A 22163-nucleotide genomic window follows, 5' to 3' on the forward strand; every position below is an offset into this window, starting at 1 on the left:
GATCTTATTGAAACGAATAAGATTATGAGAGGGCTTGACAAGGTAATGCAGATGTTTCCACTGATAGGGGAGACTAGAACTAGGGGGCATAGTCTCAGAATAAGGGGCCGCCCATTTAAAACTGAGATGAGCAGGAATTTCTTCTCTTAGAGGGTTGTAAATCTGTGGAATTATTCTGCCTCAGAGAACTGTGGAAGCTGGGGCTTTGAATAAATTTAAGACAGAGATAGACAGTTTCTTAACCGATAAAGGAATAAGGGGTTATGGGGAGCGGGCAGGGAAGTGGATCTGAGTCCATGATCGGATCAGCCATGATCATATTAAATGGCAGAGCATGCTCGAGGGGCCGTATGGCCTATGCCTGCTCCTATTTCTTATGTTCTTATGTAAAACACACATTTGGAAAAAAAGTATCAGTTCACCAGAAATCCTCACTCACTCCGAACTGTGCCCTTTCAACATGTTTCAAGTTGAAGCGTTCTGTTGCAACATATTTTTCCCGCATCCCAAACTGTTCCTGTGGCACCAAAAAAACTCCGGACGGATTCCCCTAGCCCCACTGCCCTGGCCTGAATACACATATTTTTTACATAGAGTACTTACTGCGTTATAGAACTCACCTCTTGGCTTGCTCCTCTGCGTATTTGAAAGGATAGTTTGCCAGCATTGCTTGATACCCAGTGTTTTTCACCATGTTGTTCCAGGTGACCAATCTCTGACCAATTGCTGTCCCTCTGGGTTCAAACCCCTGTAAGCATTTCACAGCAGGTCACCACCTTATTGACAGGAAGTGTTTCTCCCCTCCCCCAGAGATACTAACCCATGCGCTACTGTTGCACACCAACCAACTTTTTCAACACGTTTCATTTTTTTCTTCCACCCTTTACCTGACACTGACTACTTGCTGATGCTGCCGGGGGGAAATGTGGGCCCGGCTGCCCTTTGCTCCCTCACCTAAGTTACCATCTTGTGGAGCAATCACATGGGATTAGGACTACTGCTCGGGGAGCGCGGATAAACACCAACATGGACTAAATGGCCCATCTCTCTGTTTTAATTTCTATGGATTTCTGAGTATGTGTGAGGCTATTTGACCATGGACTGCACCACCGCCAAGCCCCAGTCAGTTTCCATCAGTGTCCGCATACACACACACACAGGGGTCATGTAACCGTCACCGTGGGCCAATTCCCCCCCCTCCATACCCTGAGGCGTTTCAGCCAACTGTCGAGCTCCTGCTCCCACACTGTCCAAGACCAGCTAATGAGCAGCGGCCTAGAATAAACCTGGGAATAAGTGATGCTAGTATTGCACGTAGCCATCAAGGGAACAATTACTTGAGGAAATCTACAGCACATTTAAATTATTCTTGGCTAGGAGTTACAAGCAAAACAATTCATGAAACTGGTGGCTTCCCCGTCCCCTCCACACAACTACCTAGTTTGTAGGAAATATCTACAAACTAGAGGTTGGACAACATCCTCCTGTGCAACTAGCTAGTTGCAATGTGTTTCCGCCTGCTGCACCCTACCTCGTGTCCTGTAGATGGCGATCTATACCATAAACAGCACAGAATAGGCTCTTCAAAAGGAGGAAATGTGTTACATTGAATTATCACCCACATTAGGGGAAGCTTATCGATGCACAAAGCAACCCCTTGCTGCGTTTTTTTGCTTTAGAATTGCTTGTTAGGAGATGAGAGTAGAAGGACCCCATTACATCTCAGAAACATTGCAAGACCGTTCACAGTCCACAGCTCACCAGAATTATGGAATCGTACAGCACAGATGGAGACCATTCGGCCCATCGTGCCTGTGCCGGCTTTTTGAAAATTGTTCCCACTTCTCTGCTCTTTCCCCATAGCCCCGCAAAGTTTTCCTTTTCAAGTAGAGATCCAATTCCCTTTTGAAAGTCACTAATGAATCTGCTTCCACCTTCATTTCAAACAGCGCATTCCACAACCTAACAACTTGCTGCTTGTAAAATAATTTCTCTTTATCTCTCCTCGACTACTTTTGGCAATTATTTTAAATGTGTGCTTTCTGGTTATCGATTCTCCTGCCAGTGGAAAGAGTTTCCCCCTATCCGTCTAAAGTGATTCACATACAGCGAGTTCCTCTCAAGTGCAGCGACATGACATGTGGGCAAATAAATAAGATGCCCGCTTTGTGCGCAACAACCTCCCACAAAAGCTATGGGAAGAATGACACGTTAAGTTGGTTTTTGGCAGCGTCGGTTGAGGGGCATGTTGGCCAGAGCACAGCAATAATTCCCTGTTCTTTTGTGGATTCTGCCATGGGATTTTGAGCGTATGTTGGGAACAGGCCGGTGTGCCCTCAGTTTAACGTTGTCCAAACAGCGAGACCTTTGTGCAAAAAAACCCTCCTCTGCGAGAAACCGTGAAGTTTGACTCCAGCGAGGATATGAACAAGCAGTGCTGCTAACAGCAACTGGATTAACAGAATATAATCCTCAGTGTTTATCCAGCTGTGACCTAACTTGCCATTAGTGCCATCAGCTGTTGCTAAATACATCATCACAATGTAGTCTAGCCACTGGAACTGGAGTGAGAGAATTTTAATTACTCAGCGTTCGATGCTAAGCTGCAGGTTGCCCCACTCACGCCCTGCAGTGGGCGAGATTGGATCTTTGACCGATCCCACTAACAACTATTTACAAGTTAGACTGCGTCTGCCCCTCTTGGCTCATCTCTTCAATGAGATCATGACTGATCTGTGACCTGACTCCATATACCCGCTTTTGGCCCATATCCCTGAATGCCTTTGGTTAACAGAAAGCGATCAATCTCCGATTTAAAATTAAAATGAACAATTGATTGAGCATCAATTGCCGTTTGCGGAAGAGTGCTCCAAACTTCTACCCCACCCTTTGGTTTCCTAATTTCACTCCTGAAAGGTCTGGCTCTAATTTTGAGACTATGCTCTCGAGTCCTAGAATCCCCAACCTGTGGAAATACTTTCTCTCTATCTACCCCTTAATATCTTGAAAACTTTGAATCAGATCGCCCCTTAACCCACTAAATTCTAGGGAATACCACCATATTTGTCTAATCTCTCCACAACTTAACCCTAGAAGTCCGGGTATCATTCTGGTAAACCTATGCTGCACTCTCCAAGGTCAATATATCCTTCCTAAAGTGTAGTGCTAACAGAACTACTCACAGGCGTGAATCTAACTCGGGCTTTGTTTAGCTGCAGCATAACTTCGACTGCCTTGTATTCTAGTCCTCTAGATATAAAGGCCAGCATTCCATTAGCCTTTTTGATTATTTTCTGTACCAGATTTTAGTGATCTACGTAACTGGACTCCCAAGTTTATTTGGACATCCACTGTTTTTAGCTTTTCACCATTTAGAAATTACCCTGTTCTATCCTTTTTAGGTTCAAAGTGGATGACCTCACATTTGCCTGCATTAAATCCCATTTGCCACAGTTTTGCCCATTCACTTAATCTGCCGATATCCCTTTGTAATTTTATACTTCCATCTACACTGCCGACAATGCTTTGTTTTCTCTCCTCCTCCCCGGATGTTCACGCTCTAGTCGGACTCCGTGGATAGCAGCAGCCCTGGCTGATATTCCCTTCCGTACTCCTGGGATGGCGTGGACTCTTTATAATAAAGCCTTTCCTACCATCTCGGCTAAGTTCAGCTGCGCGGTGGTAAACTTGCTCAATTGCAGGGGGAGCTTATATAGAATGACACAGCACAGAAGGAGGCCATTCAGCCCACCTTGCCTGTGTAAGCCCACTCCCCTGTTCTTTCCCCGTATCATCGCAATTTTTTCCCCTTGAAGAAGTATTTGTGCAATGCACTTTTGAAAGTAACTGTTGAATCTGCTTTCACCACCCTTCCAGGCAGTGCACTCCAGAAAATAACAACTGTTTATCATAACTTAAGAGAGACTTGTTTATATATTTTATACATTAAACCAAAGGATGTTTAGAGGTGGGGGAAAATTTAAACAACAAATTTACTCAGGTAAATGTCCTGTACTTTTCCAGTCTGCCTGGCTCAGAAATCCCCTGCCACTCCACCCCGCATGTCTCCAGGTGCAGTCCTTGGCTAAACCGACTAGGAATAAACTGACAGTTCTTTGATGAGATAACAGAGGTGGTGAATGGGGGAATTCGGTGGATGTGGTGTATATGCACTTTCAGAAAGCCTCTGAAAAGGTACCATACAAGAGACTACTGGAGAAGATTAAGGGGTATGGAATTAGGGGTAGGGTGGCAAACTGGATTAAAAACTGGTCCCAAAGGAACAAACAGGGAGTGAGAGTTAAGAATAGTTTCATAGAGTGGCTGGAAGTGGACGGTGATGTTCCTCAGGATTCTGGTTTGGGATCGCTGTGAACACCAAAGATTTGCATATAGAGCGAGAGGAGATGGTGTCCAAATTTGCAGATGATACTAAAATAGGAGGCATAGCAAATAATAGAGGACCAATGGGGAAAATAGTGGCAGATAGAATTCAATGTTAGTAAATCTGAGGAGGTACATAAATGAAAACTTTGAATGGGGGAAAGGCTGGATCAGGAGGAACAGAGGGATTTGGAGTTTCAAGTTCATTCGACATTGAAAGCAGTACCTCAAGTGATTAGGCCATATAAAAAATTAATGGAACACTTGGTTTTATGGCAAGAGGTAAAGAATATAAAGCCAAGATGTAATGCTGAATTTACTTTAGGAAGACCACAGTTGGATTCCTGTGTGCAGTTTTGGGTTCCACATTATAGGAAGGATGTTGAGTCAATAGTGTGCATGCAGTCAACGTTCCCTGTAAGCTGTGCAGATCCTGCCAGTCTGGGACTGGCTTTTTCAATGGTAAGTTTTACTCATGCGCAAAGCATTGAATGGGCCGCACCCCCCCAAAAAAAGAGGGAACATTGAATACATTTCTCACATTACAAGGGTGACTACACTTCAAAAGTACTTAATTGATTGTAAAGTGCTTTGAGACGTTTGGTAGCCGTGAAAGGCACTATATAAATGCAAGTCTTTCTTTCTTTACATCGCAGATTCATGAGGATGCTGCCTGGTATGAGGAATTACAAATGAAGACTTGAAAAATTGGGGCTGTTTTTTCTGAAACAAAGGACATTATGTGGTAATATGATAGAAGTGCTTTAAATTATGAAGGGTTAGGGAGAGTAGATTGAAACAGACATGTTCCAGAGGTTCAGTTGTCTAGAACACCTGACATAGAAAAACAATTACATTTTTATTTTAGGGCAGAGAGCAGAATAAACATATTTGTTATTAAACAGTGAGTTTGTGACCGAAGCAGGGACCATGTTAACATTTAAGAAAAGTTAGACAGGGGGCGAGAGGAAAGGGAAACAAAGGGATATGGAACAGATTGAGCACAAGGGATCAGGACTATTGCTCATGAAGGATAAACACCAACGAGGACTGATTGGGCGAACGGCCTATCTCAGTGTCATTTCTATGTAAAGTCCCAGGTTCGATGCCAGTGTGTGGTGTGTGGAGTTACCTGATCTCCCCACCATGGCCAACCAACGTGGATTGGCCAGATAGTCCTAAGGAAGGCCACAGTGCCTGGTGCATGTAGAACCATGCCCCAAGTCGACACCTTCCGGTGAAGAGGAGAGAAGAACTTCCAAGGACGTGACGTGGAATATTCTAATTCTGCAGGTTGGGATCTTTTACAAGAAATCAGAACCATTTCACTTTCAAATGTGCAGAAGAATTGACAACAGTTCGACTCCCGTCGAAGAGGTAATAAAACAAAAGGCAAGCCAGTGAATTCTGGCCTTGAACTTTTGCAGAAGTTACAGAGCTATGTTCAAGGGCATAAGTTTGCATTGATCTGGAGAATTGGATGCAGCTTGAGTCACTCATAGAATCAGAGAAATTTACAGCACGGAAGGAGGCCATTTCGGCCCATCGTGTCCGCGCCGGCCTACCAAGAGCTATCCAGCCTAATCCCACTTTCCAGCTCTTGGTCCGTATCCCTGTAGGTTACAGCACTTCAGGTGCACATCCAAGTATTTTTTTAAATGTGGTGAGGGTTTCTGCCTCTACCACCCTTTCAGACAGTGAGCTCCAGACCCTCACCACCCTCTGGGTGAAGACATTTCCCCTCATATCACCTCTAAACCTCCCCCCAATTACTTTAAATCTATGCCCCCTGGTTCATGACCTCTCTGCTAAAGGAAACAGGTCCTTCCTATCCACTCTATCCAGGACCCTCATAATTTTATACATCTCAATCAGGTCTCCCCTCAGTCTCCTCTTTTCCAAAGAAAACAGACCCAGCATCTCCAGTCTTTCCTCATAGCCAAAATTCTCCATAGTGGAGCGAAGATCACTCACCAGCAGTGGGTCGGAGAAGTCTGGAAGGTCTGGTACCAGGATTCCCACCAGTGCACAGATCACTATCAGCACCGTGCACAGCCCCAGGACCACCACCGGCCAGTCAGCAATCAGAGCTGCGTAGCTGTGTGAAGGAAACACCACCGGCACGTTACACAGTCTACAATATGACGTTTCCATTTCTTGCAATAAAACAGTAAAAATATCTAACTCTGTAGGCCGGAATTTGAGCCAATTTTGTACAATTTGAACCCCCATGCACCGCGGGAAACCCTATGCATACATTTGTTTTTAAAAGCGCCATCTACTGAAGGTTGGATTACCAGTTCCAAGGGCTGGCAGCCCTCCGTGTGGTCGTTCTCCACGTGTGAACTTCAACAGTGAAGTTAACAAATGTGTTGAAGAGGAAGAGACAAGGGACTGGAAATGGTCGAGTTAGATTGGGATCGTCAAATACTCTACGGGTGTGATGCCGGTCTGCTGCTAGGCCGGGGGAAGTTGCTTGATGAGGTCAGGGTTGGATTGTGAGAGATAAGAGGAAGGATGAGTTTTGCTTGATTACCCTTGTAGATCAGGGATTAATTCCCCAGTAGATTAACGGGGTTGGACAGAGTACATGGTCTGTGGAAGAAGCGAGCTCGATGGGCCGAATGGCCTCTTCTCATTTCGTGCTTTTTATCAGCTTCAAAATTCCCAATGGCATTAGCGGACATGTGTTGAACAGGTCCATAGGGCGCTATTTTGACATCAACCAGTTTATTTTCAGTTGCTACAATAGCAGTCAAAGGAAATCATTAACCATGAAGCTGCTGATATTGCCCACACTAGTTTCTGAGTTACAATCCACTGATGCCCTGCACCGTGAATTCATGGGACAGGGATTCACTCCTGCAATGCCACATTAACCTACCCAACTCAATCGTGTTACCTCGGGATAGCATTGAAGGATTGCTGCGTGGCAATGGGCACGGCCAGAAATGGAAGGGTGGGGTAAAAAATAATCTCTCAAAATCAAAATCGCTTTGAATTTGGCAACTAACTAGCACTCCTTCCCTCCAGTCTCCATTACAATCTCCCGTTTGTCCAATTCTTTTGAACTAGCCTCTCTCCTTTTGTTCCTATGCTATAAATACACCATCTTGCAAAACCTTCCTGCCTAATTGCACACTCATTACGCTGAAATCAAGATTCACTACACCATCTCCCAAATAACACATTTGTTGTTAGGACCTCAAACTCTCCATCAGCCTTTCCTTTCTTCCATAATCTACAGGCTTTTAAAACCCGAAGCGTGACCACTATTTCATGATCGGTACCTTCTCTCCTGCTCTTCAACCTTGCTGGTGTCCTGCACTATGGGACGGCCTTTCAACCAGGTTTCCCAATTAAGACGGATGCGCCTTGAATGTGCGCGTTGTGAATTACCTGGCAGATTTATCGTGCCCAACTGCAGAATAATCTTTCAGTATTTAAGACCACTTGCTCCAGGTTTCAGCACATAATGTTAGCGATGGAACCAGAGAGCATGTCAGACTGTTATTAGGCTACGCATACAGGCTGGCAGAGGTACAACTATGAGCTCTGGGTCCTGCTGAGGCAGGAATTTCCTTTCAGAGAGCACTTGGCTCTGTTCAGTGTCTGTGGAACCCACCCAAGGGAAAAAAAAAAGCAAGGTTGACAGTCCTTTGTTTAGAGTGCTTCTTCACTACTTGGACACTTGAACTTCCTACGACATGATAGCAGACTGAACAAGCGCAAACCACCAACTTTATCACTGAAGCATGTCACACAAAGAAATGTAGTGTAATCAAAAGAAACAGCTACATGGAGAAACAACTGGGGCCTTCAAAATAGAGGCCAATGCATGGTAAGTATGGGTAATGGAGAGGGGCAGGAAAGTGGAATGCTAACATATTGGTGGAGTCGGCTCAATGGGCTGAATAGCTTATTCCTGATCCTATCGCTCTCGGTAGCTCGGCGGGTTAAGACAGTGAGTAGCTGAACTACACTGAAGGCCCAGGCTCAATTCCCCTGTCTGTGCTGAGTTAACCAGTCCCAGCTAAGGGTGGTGTTGGGGGTGGGGCAATAAATTGGCCAGGGTTCTCATTGTGGTTATCCAGCAACTAGTGTCAGAGGCATGGATGTGGATGTCAGGTTCGGCCGTGGCTGGAAATAAACACTACTTTTGGCCGAAGGGTAATAAAATAAAAATCGATTGTTCTCAGAATATTGGAGAAACTATTGCCCTCAGACTGCACAATTGTTCTCGAGTGTACAGTAATGCTGTTACTGTGACCTTGTCACCTACAGGTTTCTATGCAAAATACTGGATTCAATCATCACATTCGCCGGATGAGTGTCTTTCGCATTCTTCGTAAATACAGAATCATGCAGCATGTTAGAGTGACTGTGACACTTAATGGTGGGAGACCAGGAGTGCATAAACTCCAACTCCTCCCAACAACCATCATACCGTGAAGTGAACAAGAACAAAATATTGCAGATGTTGGAAATCTGAAATAAAACGGAAAATGCTGGAAAGACTCAGATGGAGAGAGAGAAACAGAGTTAACGTTTCAGGTCGATGACCTTTTGTGAGCACTGGAAAGCGAAAGGTCATCGACCTGAAACATTAACTCTGTTTCTCTCTCCACAGATGCTGCCGACCTGCTGAGCATTTCCAGCATTTTCTGTTTTTATGTACTGTGACTTGTGCAGGCTAATTTGATGCTTTCTACAGTTGCCAGCTCAGAATATCACCAGTTGATCAGACCCAAGGCATAGCGAACACTGCCCTGCACAGCCAACCCTGGGTCTCAGGCTGGAGACGGGTGGGATCCCCTGTTAGTTTAGGGCTCTGTACAAGGCACCTTTGCCAGCAATGCTAGTGCTCTTAACCTAAGCCACTCACCTTCGGGGAAATCGGAAGGGCCTCGGAGGTCTGAAAGGAAAACGCAGAAATTCGTAAAGTTAAACACACATACAAAGAGTGTTTTTTGTTTTAAAATAAAGAACATGTCCCCACTCCCCTGGCCCTCTCCACATTTTACCCCAGGCCGGCCAACAATCTACTCCAAATCCTCTGAAAGTTACTGTTAGGAGATGGCTGACAGGGACTCTGAGGCCCAGGGTCCTTGTGCAGAAGTACTTGGGTCCACATGGCACAACCCCCTCTGAAATACCGATCTGCGAGATCGGTAATATTGGCTGATATACAAATCAGATCTCTGTGGCTTGAAGCTAGCGTCCCACAGTGACACTCCAAATATTATTACATTTATAAAATGCCTCCTGAAATGTCCCAAGGCGCTTCACAGGAACGATTTTATCAGATAAAAATTGACACCGAGCCACATAAGGAGATATTAGGACTGGTGACCAACTACTTGGTCATAGAAACATAGAAACATAGAAAATAGGTGCAGGAGTAGGCCATTCGGCCCTTCTAGCCTGCACCGCCATTCAATGAGTTCATGGCTGAACATGCAACTTCAGTACCCCATTCCTGCTTTCTCACCATACCCCTTGATTCCCCTAGTAGTAAGGACTTCATCTAACTCCTTTTTGAATATATTTAGTGAATTGGCCTCAACAACTTTCTGTGGTAGAGAATTCCACAGGTTCACCACTCTCTGGGTGAAGAAATTCCTCCTCATCTCGGTCCTAAATGGCTTACCCCTTATCCTTAGACTGTGTCCCCTGGTTCTGGACTTCCCCAACATTGGGAACATTCTTCCTGCATCTAACCTGTCTAACCCCGTCAGAATTTTAAACGTTTCTATGAGGTCCCCTCTCATTCTTCTGAACTCCAGTGAATACAAGCCCAGTTGATCCAGTCTTTCTTGATAGGTCAGTCCCGCCATCCCGGGAATCAGTCTGGTGAACCTTCGCTGCACTCCCTCAATAGCAAGAATGTCCTTCCTCAGGTTAGGAGACCAAAACTGTACACTATACTCCAGGTGTGGCCTCACCAAGGCCCTGTACAATTGTAGCAACACCTCCCTGCCCTTGTACTCAAATCCCCTCGCTATGAAGGCCAACATGCCATTTGCTTTCTTAACCGCCTGCTGTACCTGCATGCCAACCTTCAATGACTGATGTACCATGACACCCAGGTCTCTTTGCACCTCCCCTTTTCCTAATCTGTCACCATTCAGATAATAGTCTGTCTCTCTGTTTTTACCACCAAAGTGGATAACCTCACATTTATCCACATTATACTTCATCTGCCATGCATTTGCCCACTCACCTAACCTATCCAAGTCGCTCTGCAGCCTCATAGAATCCTCCTTGCAGCTCACACTGCCACCCAACTTAGTGTCATCCGCAAATTTGGAGATACTACATTTAATCCCCTCGTCTAAATCATTAATGTACAGTGTAAACAGCTGGGGCCCCAGCACAGAACCTTGCGGTACCCCACTAGTCACTGCCTGCCATTCTGAAAAGTCCCCATTTACTCCTACTCTTTGCTTCCTGTCGGACAACCAGTTCTCAATCCATGTCAGCACACTACCCCCAATCCCATGTGCTTTAACTTTGCACATTAATATCTTGTGTGGGACCTTGTCGAAAGCCTTCTGAAAGTCCAAATATACCACATCAACTGGTTCTCCCTTGTCCACTCTACTGGAAACATCCTCAAAAAATTCCAGAAGATTTGTCAAGCATGATTTCCCTTTCACAAATCCATGCTGACTTGGACCTATCATATTACCTCTTTCCAAATGCACTGCTATGACATCCTTAATAATTGATTCCATCATTTTACCCACTACCGATGTCAGGCTGACCGGTCTGTAATTCCCTGTTTTCTCTCTCCCTCCTTTTTTAAAAAGTGGGGTTACATTGGCTACCCTCCACTCGATAGGAACTGATCCAGTCAAATAGGTGGGTTTTAAAGGAGAGAGGTTTAGGGAGGGAATTCCAGAACAAATAGTGAAATGAAGGAAGTCGACGGGTAGGAAAACATTATCACACCGCCCGACTGGTCAGTGACTAACTGCACCCCGTGGTGTGGTACTGAGCTATACAGGCCAGGAGACTCATGGGTTACATCCGTGGTCTGTGGGAAGCTGTTTAACCTACACCGCCTCCAGGCCAGGTCTAAGATCACCCCAACCTCTGTCGTTGAGCTGCAGTATACGGACGACGCCTGCGTCTGTGCACATTCAGAGGCTGAACTCCAGGATATAGTCAATGTATTCACTGAGGCATATGAAAGCATGGGCCTTACGCTTAACACCTGTAAGACAAAGGTCCTCCACCAGCCTGTCCTCGCCGCACAGCACTGCCCTCCAATCATCAAGAACCACAGCGCGGCCCTGGACAATGTGGACCATTTCCCATATCTCGGGAGCCTCTTATCAACAACATTGATACGGAGATTCAGCATCGCCTCCAGTGCGCCAGCGCAGCCTTCAGCCGTCTATGGGAAAGAGTGTTCGAAGATCGGGCCCTCAAATCTACCACCAAACTCATAGTCTACAGGGTTGTAGTAATACCTGCCCTCCTGAGGGTCTGAGGCATGGACGATGTACAGAAGGCACCTCAAGTCGCTGGAGGTATATCACCAACGATGTCTCCGCAAGATCCTGTAAATCCCCTGGGAGGACAGACGCACCAACATCACTGTCCTCGACCAGGCCAACATCCTCAGTATTGAAGCACTGACCACTCGATCAGCTTCACTGGGCAGGCCTCATAGTACGTAAGACAGATACGCAAATGCTTTATGAGGAGCTCCTTCATGGTAAACGAGACAAAGGAGGACAGCGGAAACGTTATAAGGACAGCCTCAAAGCCTCCCTGGCAAAGTACGACATCACCACTGACACCTGGGAGACTCTGGCCGCAGACCGCCCGAGGTGGAGAAAGTGCATCCGGGAGGGCGTTGAGCTCACTGAGTCTCGACACAAGGAGCATGAAGAGGCCAGGCGCAGGCAAACTAGCGCCACCGAACCCCTTCCCCCGACAAATGTCTGTCCCACCTGTAACAGGGTCTGTGGCTCTCGTATCGTACTGTTCAGCCATCAAAGAACTCACTTTGGGAGTGGAAGCAAGTCCCCCTCGATTCCGAGAGACTGCCTATGATGATGATGATGTGTCAAGATAGCTGATCTCAGCCGGGGCAGAGTCAGGGACTCAACATTGCCTGGGTAGGGAGAGGAAGGGCAGGATATCGCTCTGAGCGTGAGCCCCGGAAAGCATGTTTTGTCGAACGAGGACAGTAATATTCTCAGCTGTAATATTCTCTCCCCGCCAGCCCTCTCCACATTCACTGTCTGCACTCCCACATGAAAATGATCACTTGAGTGAACTGCTCCCATACAACCAAACTCCAGCAGGACTTACTTCCTTTAGCAGAGAAACTTGGCGGTGGTTGGAAATAAAACCTTGGTATTTTTGGCCCCGCCTCTCCCCCTGAGCACAATTACATTTGCAGTTTAGGAATAGTGCAATTTACCATCTGCTCTTACAGCAGGAATCATTGTTAAATACATTTCCAAATCCTCCAATGCAGGCTGTAATCCATGGTGTGGCTGAACAGGCAACGACAAAAAAAATCGACAATCTTCAGCTCAGCTGTAGAGAGAATCAGCTGTTGATCAAACACCAGCTTGTCGAACAGGGGAAACTGCTGCCTTCACCTCCCCAGCTCAAACACTGGGGCTGTTACTGTTGCTTGTTGCCACTGCAGTCAAACCTGAGCTGCAGATACTGCTGCTTGGTTTTGTTGCTCCTTAGAGAGAGAGTTGTGGGCTAGCAAGAACAAACAGCACACAAAACCCGGAACTGTTCCCACATGAACGTTGTCCGCTCTGTGGTGCGCTACATGAGAGTGTCGTTAGCTGCTGCAGTGAGGAGGCTAAAACAGTCAATCCAGTTTTCACTCCCTTCCCTGCCTCCCCCCAAAAATGTCCTCCCTTCTTCCCGGGAAGGTGCTGCTTCACACTGGGGCACCGTTCCACAGGCACTGGCAGCATCTTGGTACATTGTCCAAGAGGCCGTTCTTCATACATGACCAGACAGTGAGTGTCGGCCAGCATATTACACTGTGTAACGATATCCGAGCCGAGTATGATCCCATCCTCACCCTCCAGTTACTGAATAGCAATTCTAGCTGAATCCTGGCTCATTTTCCCTGCAGCATCCATGAGTGCTGCAGCCAATAGCAACCTTCTGCACCCGAGAGCAGCTAAATAATTACAAATACTTTCATCCACTGCCCTTCCCCACCCACAGCCAGGAAACTCGCCTCAGCTAAGGAACATTCAATGAGATCATGGCTGATCTGTAATCAAACTCCAGCCACCCACCTTGGCTCCACATCCCTTAATACTCTTGGCTAGCAAGAATCAGGTTTAAAATTATTAAATCGAGCTAGCATCTACTGCTTTTTGTGAGAGGGTTTCACACTTCTGTCACCCTTTGTATGAAGAAGTGTTTCCCAACTTCCTTTCTGAATGACCTAGCTCTGATTTTAAGGTTATGTTCCCTTGTCCTAGATGTCCCCACCAGCATAAAAATTTCTCCCGACCCTAGCAATTCCTTTCAAAATCCTAAAAATCTCCATCAAATTACCCTTTAACATTCCAAAGAATACAAGCCTAGTTTATGTAACCTCTCCTCATAATTTAACCTTTGGAGCCCTGGTAATGGGGAGGTTGTTTCCACTGGTCGGGGAGACTAGAACTAGGGGCACAGCCTCAAAATACGGGGGAGCCAATTTAACACCGAGTTGAGAAGGAATTTCTTCTCCCAGAGGGTTGTGAATCTGTGGAATTCTCTGCCCAAGGAAGCAGTTGAGGCTAGCTCATTGAATGTATTCAAGTCACAGATAGATAGATTTTTAACCAATAAGGGAATTAAGGGTTACGGGGAGCGGGTGGGTAAGTGGAGCTGAGTCCACGGCCAGATCAGCCATGATCTTGTTGAATGGCGGAGCAGGCTCGAGGGGCTAGATGGCCTACTCCTGTTCCTAATTCTTATGTTCTTATGTAACATTCTGGTGACTCTGCACTGCATCCTTCCAATATATCCTTTCTCAGATGTGGTGCCCAGAACTGTGGTCTTAACAGGTCTGGTTGTGGGATGCAGGCGTCGGTAAGGATTATTGCCCATCCCTAATTGCCCTTGAGAAGGTGGTGGTGAGCCGCCTTCTTGAACCGATGCAGTCCGTGTGGTGAAGGTACTCCCACAGTGCTGTTAGGGAGGGAGTTCCAGGATTTTGACCCAGCGACGATGAAGGAACAGCGATATATTTCCAATATGGTGTGTAACTCGGAGGGGAACTTGCAGGTGACTGTGTTCCCATGCGCCTGCTACCCTTGTCCTTTCTAGGTAGTAGAGGTCGTGGGTTTGGGAGATGCTGCCAAAGAAGCCTTGGCGAGTTGCTGCAGTGCATCTTGTAGATGGTACACACTGCAGCCACAGTGCACTGGTGGTGGAGGGACTGAATGTTGAAGGTGGCAGATGGGGTGCTGTTGCAAAACTTCCTTCCCTTTATATTCTAGGCCTCTCGATATAAAGGCCAACATTCCATTAGCCTATTTGAGTATTTTTTTGTACTTGACTACTCAGTTTAGTGATCTGCGAACATGGACTCTAAGTCTCTTTGGACCTCCAAAGGGAGTCAGATGCCCCATTCCTGGGCCGACAGGAAACTTTTCTGTCAGCAGCCATTATGAAAGAAGCTGACTCCCTCTCCGACACCATCTCGCAGCTCTCCACTTGATTCTGCCTTGAAGACATAACCTTAAAATTAGAGCCAGGCATTTCAGGGATGAAGTCACGAAGCACTGCTTCACACAAAGGGTAGTGGAAATATGGAAAACTCTCTCCCTCAAAAAGGGGCTGAGGCTGGGGGTCAGCTGAAAAATGTCAAAACTGAAATGGATAGCTTTTTGATCGGTTAGGGTATTAAGGGTTACAGAACTGAGGCGGGAAGATGGAGTTAAGGTACAGATCAGCCATGATCTAATTGAACGGCAGAACAGGTTTGAGGGTCTGAATGGCCTCCTCCTGTTCTTATGTTAAGCTGGCAGCAATGACCTTGCGTAACTATTGGGATGGAACCGGGACCGGGAATCAGATCCCGGTTGGAGCGATGTCACGGGGGAAGCTGAGTGGTGACAGTCAGCAAAAGAAGGGAAGATGAGAGCGGATATGGTCTTGCCTGGACACTCGGTGGCTCTCCTTGCCACTGACTGGCAGCCTGGGTGGGAGAAAGTTGTGGGCTTCCGCCCTCAGCTGCACGGTTATGCAGTCAAGGGGGAACCGTAGGGATTCTAATTAAAAATGAAGGAGATGGAAGCTTCACAAAACAAAATACCAATAAAATCACAAACCACTCAGAAATATGAGCTCCATAAAAATGTAAGAAATGCTGTAATTGAGAACAGACGGAGCTGTGACTAAACAGAGACCTCGGTGGAACTAGGCTACAATCCACTCATCAATTTAGCCCTTCAATCTAACTTTTATTATTCAAATTACTCACACGGCCTTCTGGGACTTTGCTATGTGTAAATTGGCTGCTGCGTTTCTTACATTACAACAGTGACAACGCTTCAAAAAAAAAAGGTACTTCACTGACTGTAAAGTGCACTGGGACGTCTTGAGGACTTTCAAAAGGCTTTTGACAAGGTGCCGCACAAGAGATTGGTGTGCAAAATTAAAGCACATGGTATTGGGGGTAATGTACTGACATGGATAGGGAACTGGTTGGCAGACAGGAAGCAGAGAGTCGGGATAAACGGGTCCTTTTCAGAATGGCAGGCAGTGACTAGTGGGATGCCACAGGGCTCAGTGCTGATTTAGATGAAGGAATTGAATGTAATATCTCCAAGTTTGCAGATTACACTAAGCTGGGTGGCGGTGTGAGCTGTGAGGAGGATGCCAAGAGGCTGCAGGGTAACTTGGACAAGTTAGGTGAGTGGGAAAATGCATGACAGATGCAGTATAATGTAGATAAATGTGAGGTTATCCACTTTGGTGGCAAAAACAGGAAGGCAGAATATCTGAATGGTGACAGATTAGGAAAAGGGGAGGTGCAACGAGACCTGGGTGTCATGGTACATCAGTCATTGAAAGTAGGCATGCAGGTACAGCAGGTGGTTAAGAAAGCAAATGGCATGTTGGCCTTCATAGCGAGAGGATTTGAGTATAGGAGCAGGGAGGTCCTACTACAGTTGTACAGGACTTTGGTGAGGCCACACCTTGAATATTGTGTTCAGTTTTGGTCTCCTAATCTGAGGAAGGACATCCTTGCTATTGAGGGAGTGCTACGAAGGTTCACAGACTGATTCCCGGGATGGCAGACTGACATATGAAGGAAGACTGGATCGACCAGGCTAAAATTCACTGGAATTTAGAAGAATGAGAGGGGATCTCATAGAAACATAAAATTCTGACGGGATTGGACAGGTTAGATGCAGGAAGAATGTTCCTGATGTTGGGGAAGTCCAGAACCAGGGGTCACAGTCTAAGGATAAAGGGTAAGCCATTTAGGACCGAGATGAGGAGAAACTTCTTCATTCAGAGAACTGTGAAGCTGTGGAATTCTCTATCACAGAAAGTTGCTGAGACCAGTTTGTTAAATATATTCAAAAGGGAGTTAGATGTGACCCTTATGGCTAAAGGGATCAAGGGGTATGGAAAGAAGGTGAGAGTGGGGTACTGAAGTTGCATGATCATACTGAATGGTGGTGCAGGCTCGAAGGGCCGAATGGCCTACTCCTGCACCTATTTTCTATGTTTCTATGTCTCTATGTTTCGATGAAAGGTGGTATATAAATGCAAGACCTTTCTTACTGGTATAAACAGAGCACCTAATGAGATGAGGTGCAGGCACAGACCAGGGGTGGCAGGGGCTGCAATGTTGCCTAATCCAGTGGGATGTCCTTGACTTTAGACTTGTTGCTGATGCTTGCTAGCTGATGGCCCATTGTTGCAGACTGCTGGGGCCCAATTGTAGAATCCTCACTGCTGCCCTCACTAACTCAACAGAGTAGCAATTGAATCTGGGACCTTCCTGGCCTATATTGGCTCAGTAGAATAACGTAGCCTCTGTTTAATACACAAAGGAAGAAAGATTTGGATTTACATAGCACCTTTCACGACCACTGGACATCTCGAAGCGCTTTACAGCCAATGAAGTACTTTTGGAATGTAGTCACTGTCGTAATGTAGGAAACGCGGAATAGCTGGTACAGAAAGGGTGCTCCCGGCTGCAAGGCTTAGTAAATCTGGCAAGTTTGCTTGAAGGTTGCTACCAGGTGCTCGAGACCCGCGCATTGAGTTTCAGTGGCAGAAGCACTGAACTGAACCCAAGATAGATTTAATGGGCTCAATTTCCCCCAGTGATTTGCGGCGTTTTTTTGATGCAGGCCGCTTTTTTTGGCCCAAATTAAGAAACCACAGTTTCCCCGATCAATTTGCACCAGCATAACTCAGTTAGTTACGATTTTTTTTAGGTACGTTTTTTTTTCAGCCAAAAGGGGCGTAACCTGCCACCCGCGCCAATTCTGACCATTTAGGCAAGTTTGGCCAGCTGAGAGTTATTCCAGTTCTTCTTAGGCCAGCATATGTGGCCTCTGTAGGAAAACCCTTCTGGAGTTAAGGAAATCGGTGCAGGTAAGGAAATTGGCATAGGTAAGTGCAACAGATGCTCGGACAGCAGCAGCAGGAGAGGTAAGAGAGAGGGGAGGGAAGCCTTTCGGGTATAGTGTGGGCGGCCAGTCGGCCTTTGATAGGTTACCAGCGATTACCAAAAGCAGGCATTTCAGGAAAGATTTATTTTCTGAAAGACAACCACAGTTTTGTGTCCAATACAATTAGTGTAATTTAAATGGTCTGGGGAGGATACAGCTATCAAATCTCCTCAGGCACTTTCACCCTTTCCTGAGGTGTGTGTTTCGAAACATACCTTATGAATACTGTGAAATATGGCAGTCACTTCAAAGCGGCTGTTTAATTGATGGAGATATCTGGGCTATGCAAAAATGAGCAAGTGAATCTCAGTGATTGATTGTTTTAGACAAGTGGGCAAATACCATCAGGAGAGCAGGCACAGCTGCTGCCTCATGCGCACAGCTGCCTCAGCATGCACCAGTCCACAGCCACTGCGCAACACTGTCAGACCAGGGGATGGTCAAATCCACTCATCATCTCTCTCTCTCCCCCGTCGCCCCAGGCACTACTGCATGGAGGGCAGTGGTACTTTAATATGGCCCGGGGTAATTCTCTTTCACCTGTGTCCCTCACTGGACTTGCTGCTCGATGGAAGTGTAGGCCTCAATTCATATGGGGGAGAGTGGCAGTGAGAAAGATAGAGAACTAACAGAACAGAAATATTAAAGTTGCTTTAAGGCAGTGGGTTATGGAGACACCCTGCAAATAGTGACATGCTCACTGGAAACCCCCTGGAAAAAGTGACACTCCCAACAACCCCCTGTAAATAGTGACACGCTCACAGGAACCCCTGTAAATAGTGACACACTCACAGGGAACCCCTGTAAATAGTGACAAGCTCACAGGGAACCCCTGTAAATAGTGACGCACTCACAGGGACCCCTGTAAATAGTGATACTCACAGGGAACCCCTGTAAATAGTGACACACTCACAGGGAACCCCTGTAAATAATGACACGCTCACAGGGACCCCTGTAAATAGTGACACACCCAAGGAACCCCTGTAAACAGTGACACTCCCAAGGAACCCCTGTAAATAGTGACACGCTCACAGGGACCCCTGCAAATAGTGACGCACTCACAGGGACCCCTGTAAATAGTGACACACTCACAGGGACCCCTGTAAATAGTGACACGCTCACAGGGAACCCCTATAAATAGTGACACACTCACAGGGAACCCCTGTAAATAGTGACACGCTCACAGGGAACCCCTGTAAATAGTGACACACTCACAGGGAACCCCTGTAAATAGTGACACACTCACAGGGAACCCCTGTAAATAGTGACACGCTCACAGGGACCCCTGTAAATAGTGACACACTCACAGAGACCCCCTGTAAATAGTGACACACTCACAGGCACCCCTGTAAATAGTGACACGCTCACAGGGACCCCTGTAAATAGTGACATGCTCACAGGGAACCCCTGTAAATAGTGACACACTCACAGGGACCCCTGTAAATCGTGACACGCTCACAGGGACCCCTGTAAATAGTGACACGCTCACAGGGAACCCCTGTAAATAGTGACACGCTCACAGGGAACCCCTGTAAATAGTGACACACTCACAGGGAACCCCTGTAAATAGTGACACGCTCACAGGGAACCCCTGTAAATAGTGACACGCTCACAGGGACCCCTGTAAATAATGACACGCTCACAGGGAACCCCTGTAAATAGTGACACGCTCACAGGGAACCCCCGTAAATAGTGACACACACACAGGGACCCCTGTAAATAGTGACATGCTCACAGGGACCCCTGTAAATAGTGACATGCTCCCGGGGACCCCCTGTAAATAGTGACATGCTCCCGGGGACCCCCTGTAAATAGTGACACACTCACAGGGACCCCTGTAAATAGTGACACGCTCACAGGGACCCCGTGTAAATAGTGACACACTCACAGGGAACCCCTGTAAATAGTGACACGCTCCCGGGGACCCCCTGTAAATAGTGACACGCGGGGACCCCTGTAAATATAGGACTCAACTGTGATCCAAAAATCCTAGAGTCACACAGGAAATAGTCAGATACCATGGGAGGCAAAGCGTAGATTGCTATAAAGCATGAGCAAAAAAGGCGCTCATCTGTACTTATCTTTACATTCCCACTTCTTTCAACTGGTCAAGGCTTTTGTTACGACGGCTTTCCATAGAATCACACAGTACAGAAGTGTGTCCACCTCCGGCTACTGACGGTCCGCGTTGCGGAGTTGGAGCTGAAGGTGGATTCACTCTGGAGCATCCACGATGCTGAGAATGACGTGAGTATCACGTGTAGCGAGTTGGTCTTACCGCAGGAGAAGGGTCCACAGCCAGCGAGGGAATGGAAGACCAGCAGGAAGAGTAGTGCAAGGAAGGTAGTGCAGGGGTCCCCTGTGGTCATTCCACTGCAAAACAGATACACTGCTTTGAGTGCTGTTGAGGGGGATGACTCATCAGGAGTGGGCAGCAGCAGCCAAGTTCATGGCACCGTGGCTGGCTCTGTTGCACAGGAGGGCAGGAAAAAGAGTGGAAGAGCGATAGTGATAGGGGATTCAATTGTAAGGGGAATAGATAGGCGTTTCTGCGGCCGCAACCGAGACTCCAGGATGGTATGTTGCCTCCCTGGTGCAAGGGTCAAGGATGTCTCGGAGCGGGTGCAGGACATTCTAAAAAGGGAGGGAGAACAGCCAGTTGTCGTGGTGCACGTTGGTACCAATGACATAGGTAAAAAAAGGGATGAGTTCCTACGAAATGAATTTAAGGAGCTAGGAGCTAAATTAAAAAGTAGGACCTCAAAAGTAGTAATCTCGGGATTGCTACCAGTGCCACGTGCTAGTCAGAGTAGGAATCGCAGGATAGCTCAGATGAATACGTGGCTTGAGCAATGGTGCAGCAGGGAGGGATTCAAATTCCTGGGGCATTGGAACCGGTTCTGGGGGAGGTGGGACCAGTACAATCCGGACGGTCTGCACCTGGGCAGAATCGGAACCAATGTCCTCGGGGGAGTGTTTGCTAGTGCTGTTGGGGAGGAGTTAAACTAATATGGCAGGGGGATGGGAACCAATGCAGGGAGATAGAGGGAAACAAAAAGGAGGCAAAAACAAAAGACAGAAAGGAGATGAGGAAAAGTGGAGGGCAGAGAAACCCAAGGCAAAGAACAAAAAGGGCCATTGTACAGCAAAATTCTAAAAGGACAGAGGGTGTTAAAAAAACAAGCCTAAAGGCTTTGTGTCTTAATGCAAGGAGTATCCGCAATAAGGTGGATGAATTAACTGTGCAAATAGATGTTAACAAATATGATGTGATTGGGATTACGGAGACGTGGCTCCAGGATGAGCAGGGCTGGGAACTCAACATCCAGGGGTATTCAACATTCAGGAAGGATAGAATAAAAGGAAAAGGAGGTGGGGTAGCATTGCTGGTTAAGGAGGAGATTAAGGCAATAGTTAGGAAGGACATTAGCTTGGATGATGTGGAATCGATATGGGTAGAGCTGCAGAACACCAAAGGGCAAAAAACGTTAGTGGGAGTTGTGTACAGACCTCCAAACAGTAGTAGTGATGTTGGGGAGGGCATCAAACAGGAAATTAGGGGTGCGTGCAATAAAGGTGCAGCAGTTATAATGGGTGACTTTAATATGCACATAGATTGGGCTAACCAAACTGGAAGCAATACGGTGGAGGAGGATTTTCTGGAGTGCATAAGGGATGGTTTTTTAGACCAATATGTCGAGGAACCAACTAGGGGGGAGGCCATCTTAGACTGGGTGTTATATAATGAGAAAGGATTAATTAGCAATCTCGTTGTGCGAGGCCCCTTGGGGAAGAGTGACCATAATATGGTGGAATTCTGCATTAGGATGGAGAATGAAACAGTTAATTCAGAGACCATGGTCCAGAACTTAAAGAAGGCTAACTTTGAAGGTATGAGGCGTGAATTGGCTGAGATGGATTGGCGAATGATACTTAAGGGGTTGACTGTGGATGGGCAATGGCAGACATTTAGAGACCGCATGGATGAACTACAACAATTGTACATTCCTGTCTGGCATAGAAATAAAAAAGGGAAGGTGGCTCAACCGTGGCTATCAAGGGAAATCAGGGATAGTATTAAAGCCAAGGAAG

At 46.7% G+C, this 22163-nt stretch overlaps 1 protein-coding gene across 1 annotated transcript in view; it reads right to left on the reverse strand.

Annotated features, from left to right (window-relative positions):
- Positions 1–22163, reverse strand: part of LOC139266669 (serine/threonine-protein kinase MRCK alpha-like) — a 550926-nt gene that overhangs the window by 151465 nt on the left and 377298 nt on the right. The window contains exons 6-8 of the mRNA XM_070884257.1: positions 9269–9298; positions 6358–6481; positions 621–748 (exon numbers count right to left, since the gene is read on the reverse strand). Coding sequence (XP_070740358.1) covers positions 621–748; positions 6358–6481; positions 9269–9298 — 282 coding nt within the window. The remainder of the gene's footprint in view (positions 1–620; positions 749–6357; positions 6482–9268; positions 9299–22163) is intronic.

This window comes from Pristiophorus japonicus, chromosome 7 (genome assembly GCF_044704955.1).
Source record: "Pristiophorus japonicus isolate sPriJap1 chromosome 7, sPriJap1.hap1, whole genome shotgun sequence".
Lineage (NCBI taxonomy): Eukaryota > Metazoa > Chordata > Chondrichthyes > Pristiophoridae > Pristiophorus > Pristiophorus japonicus.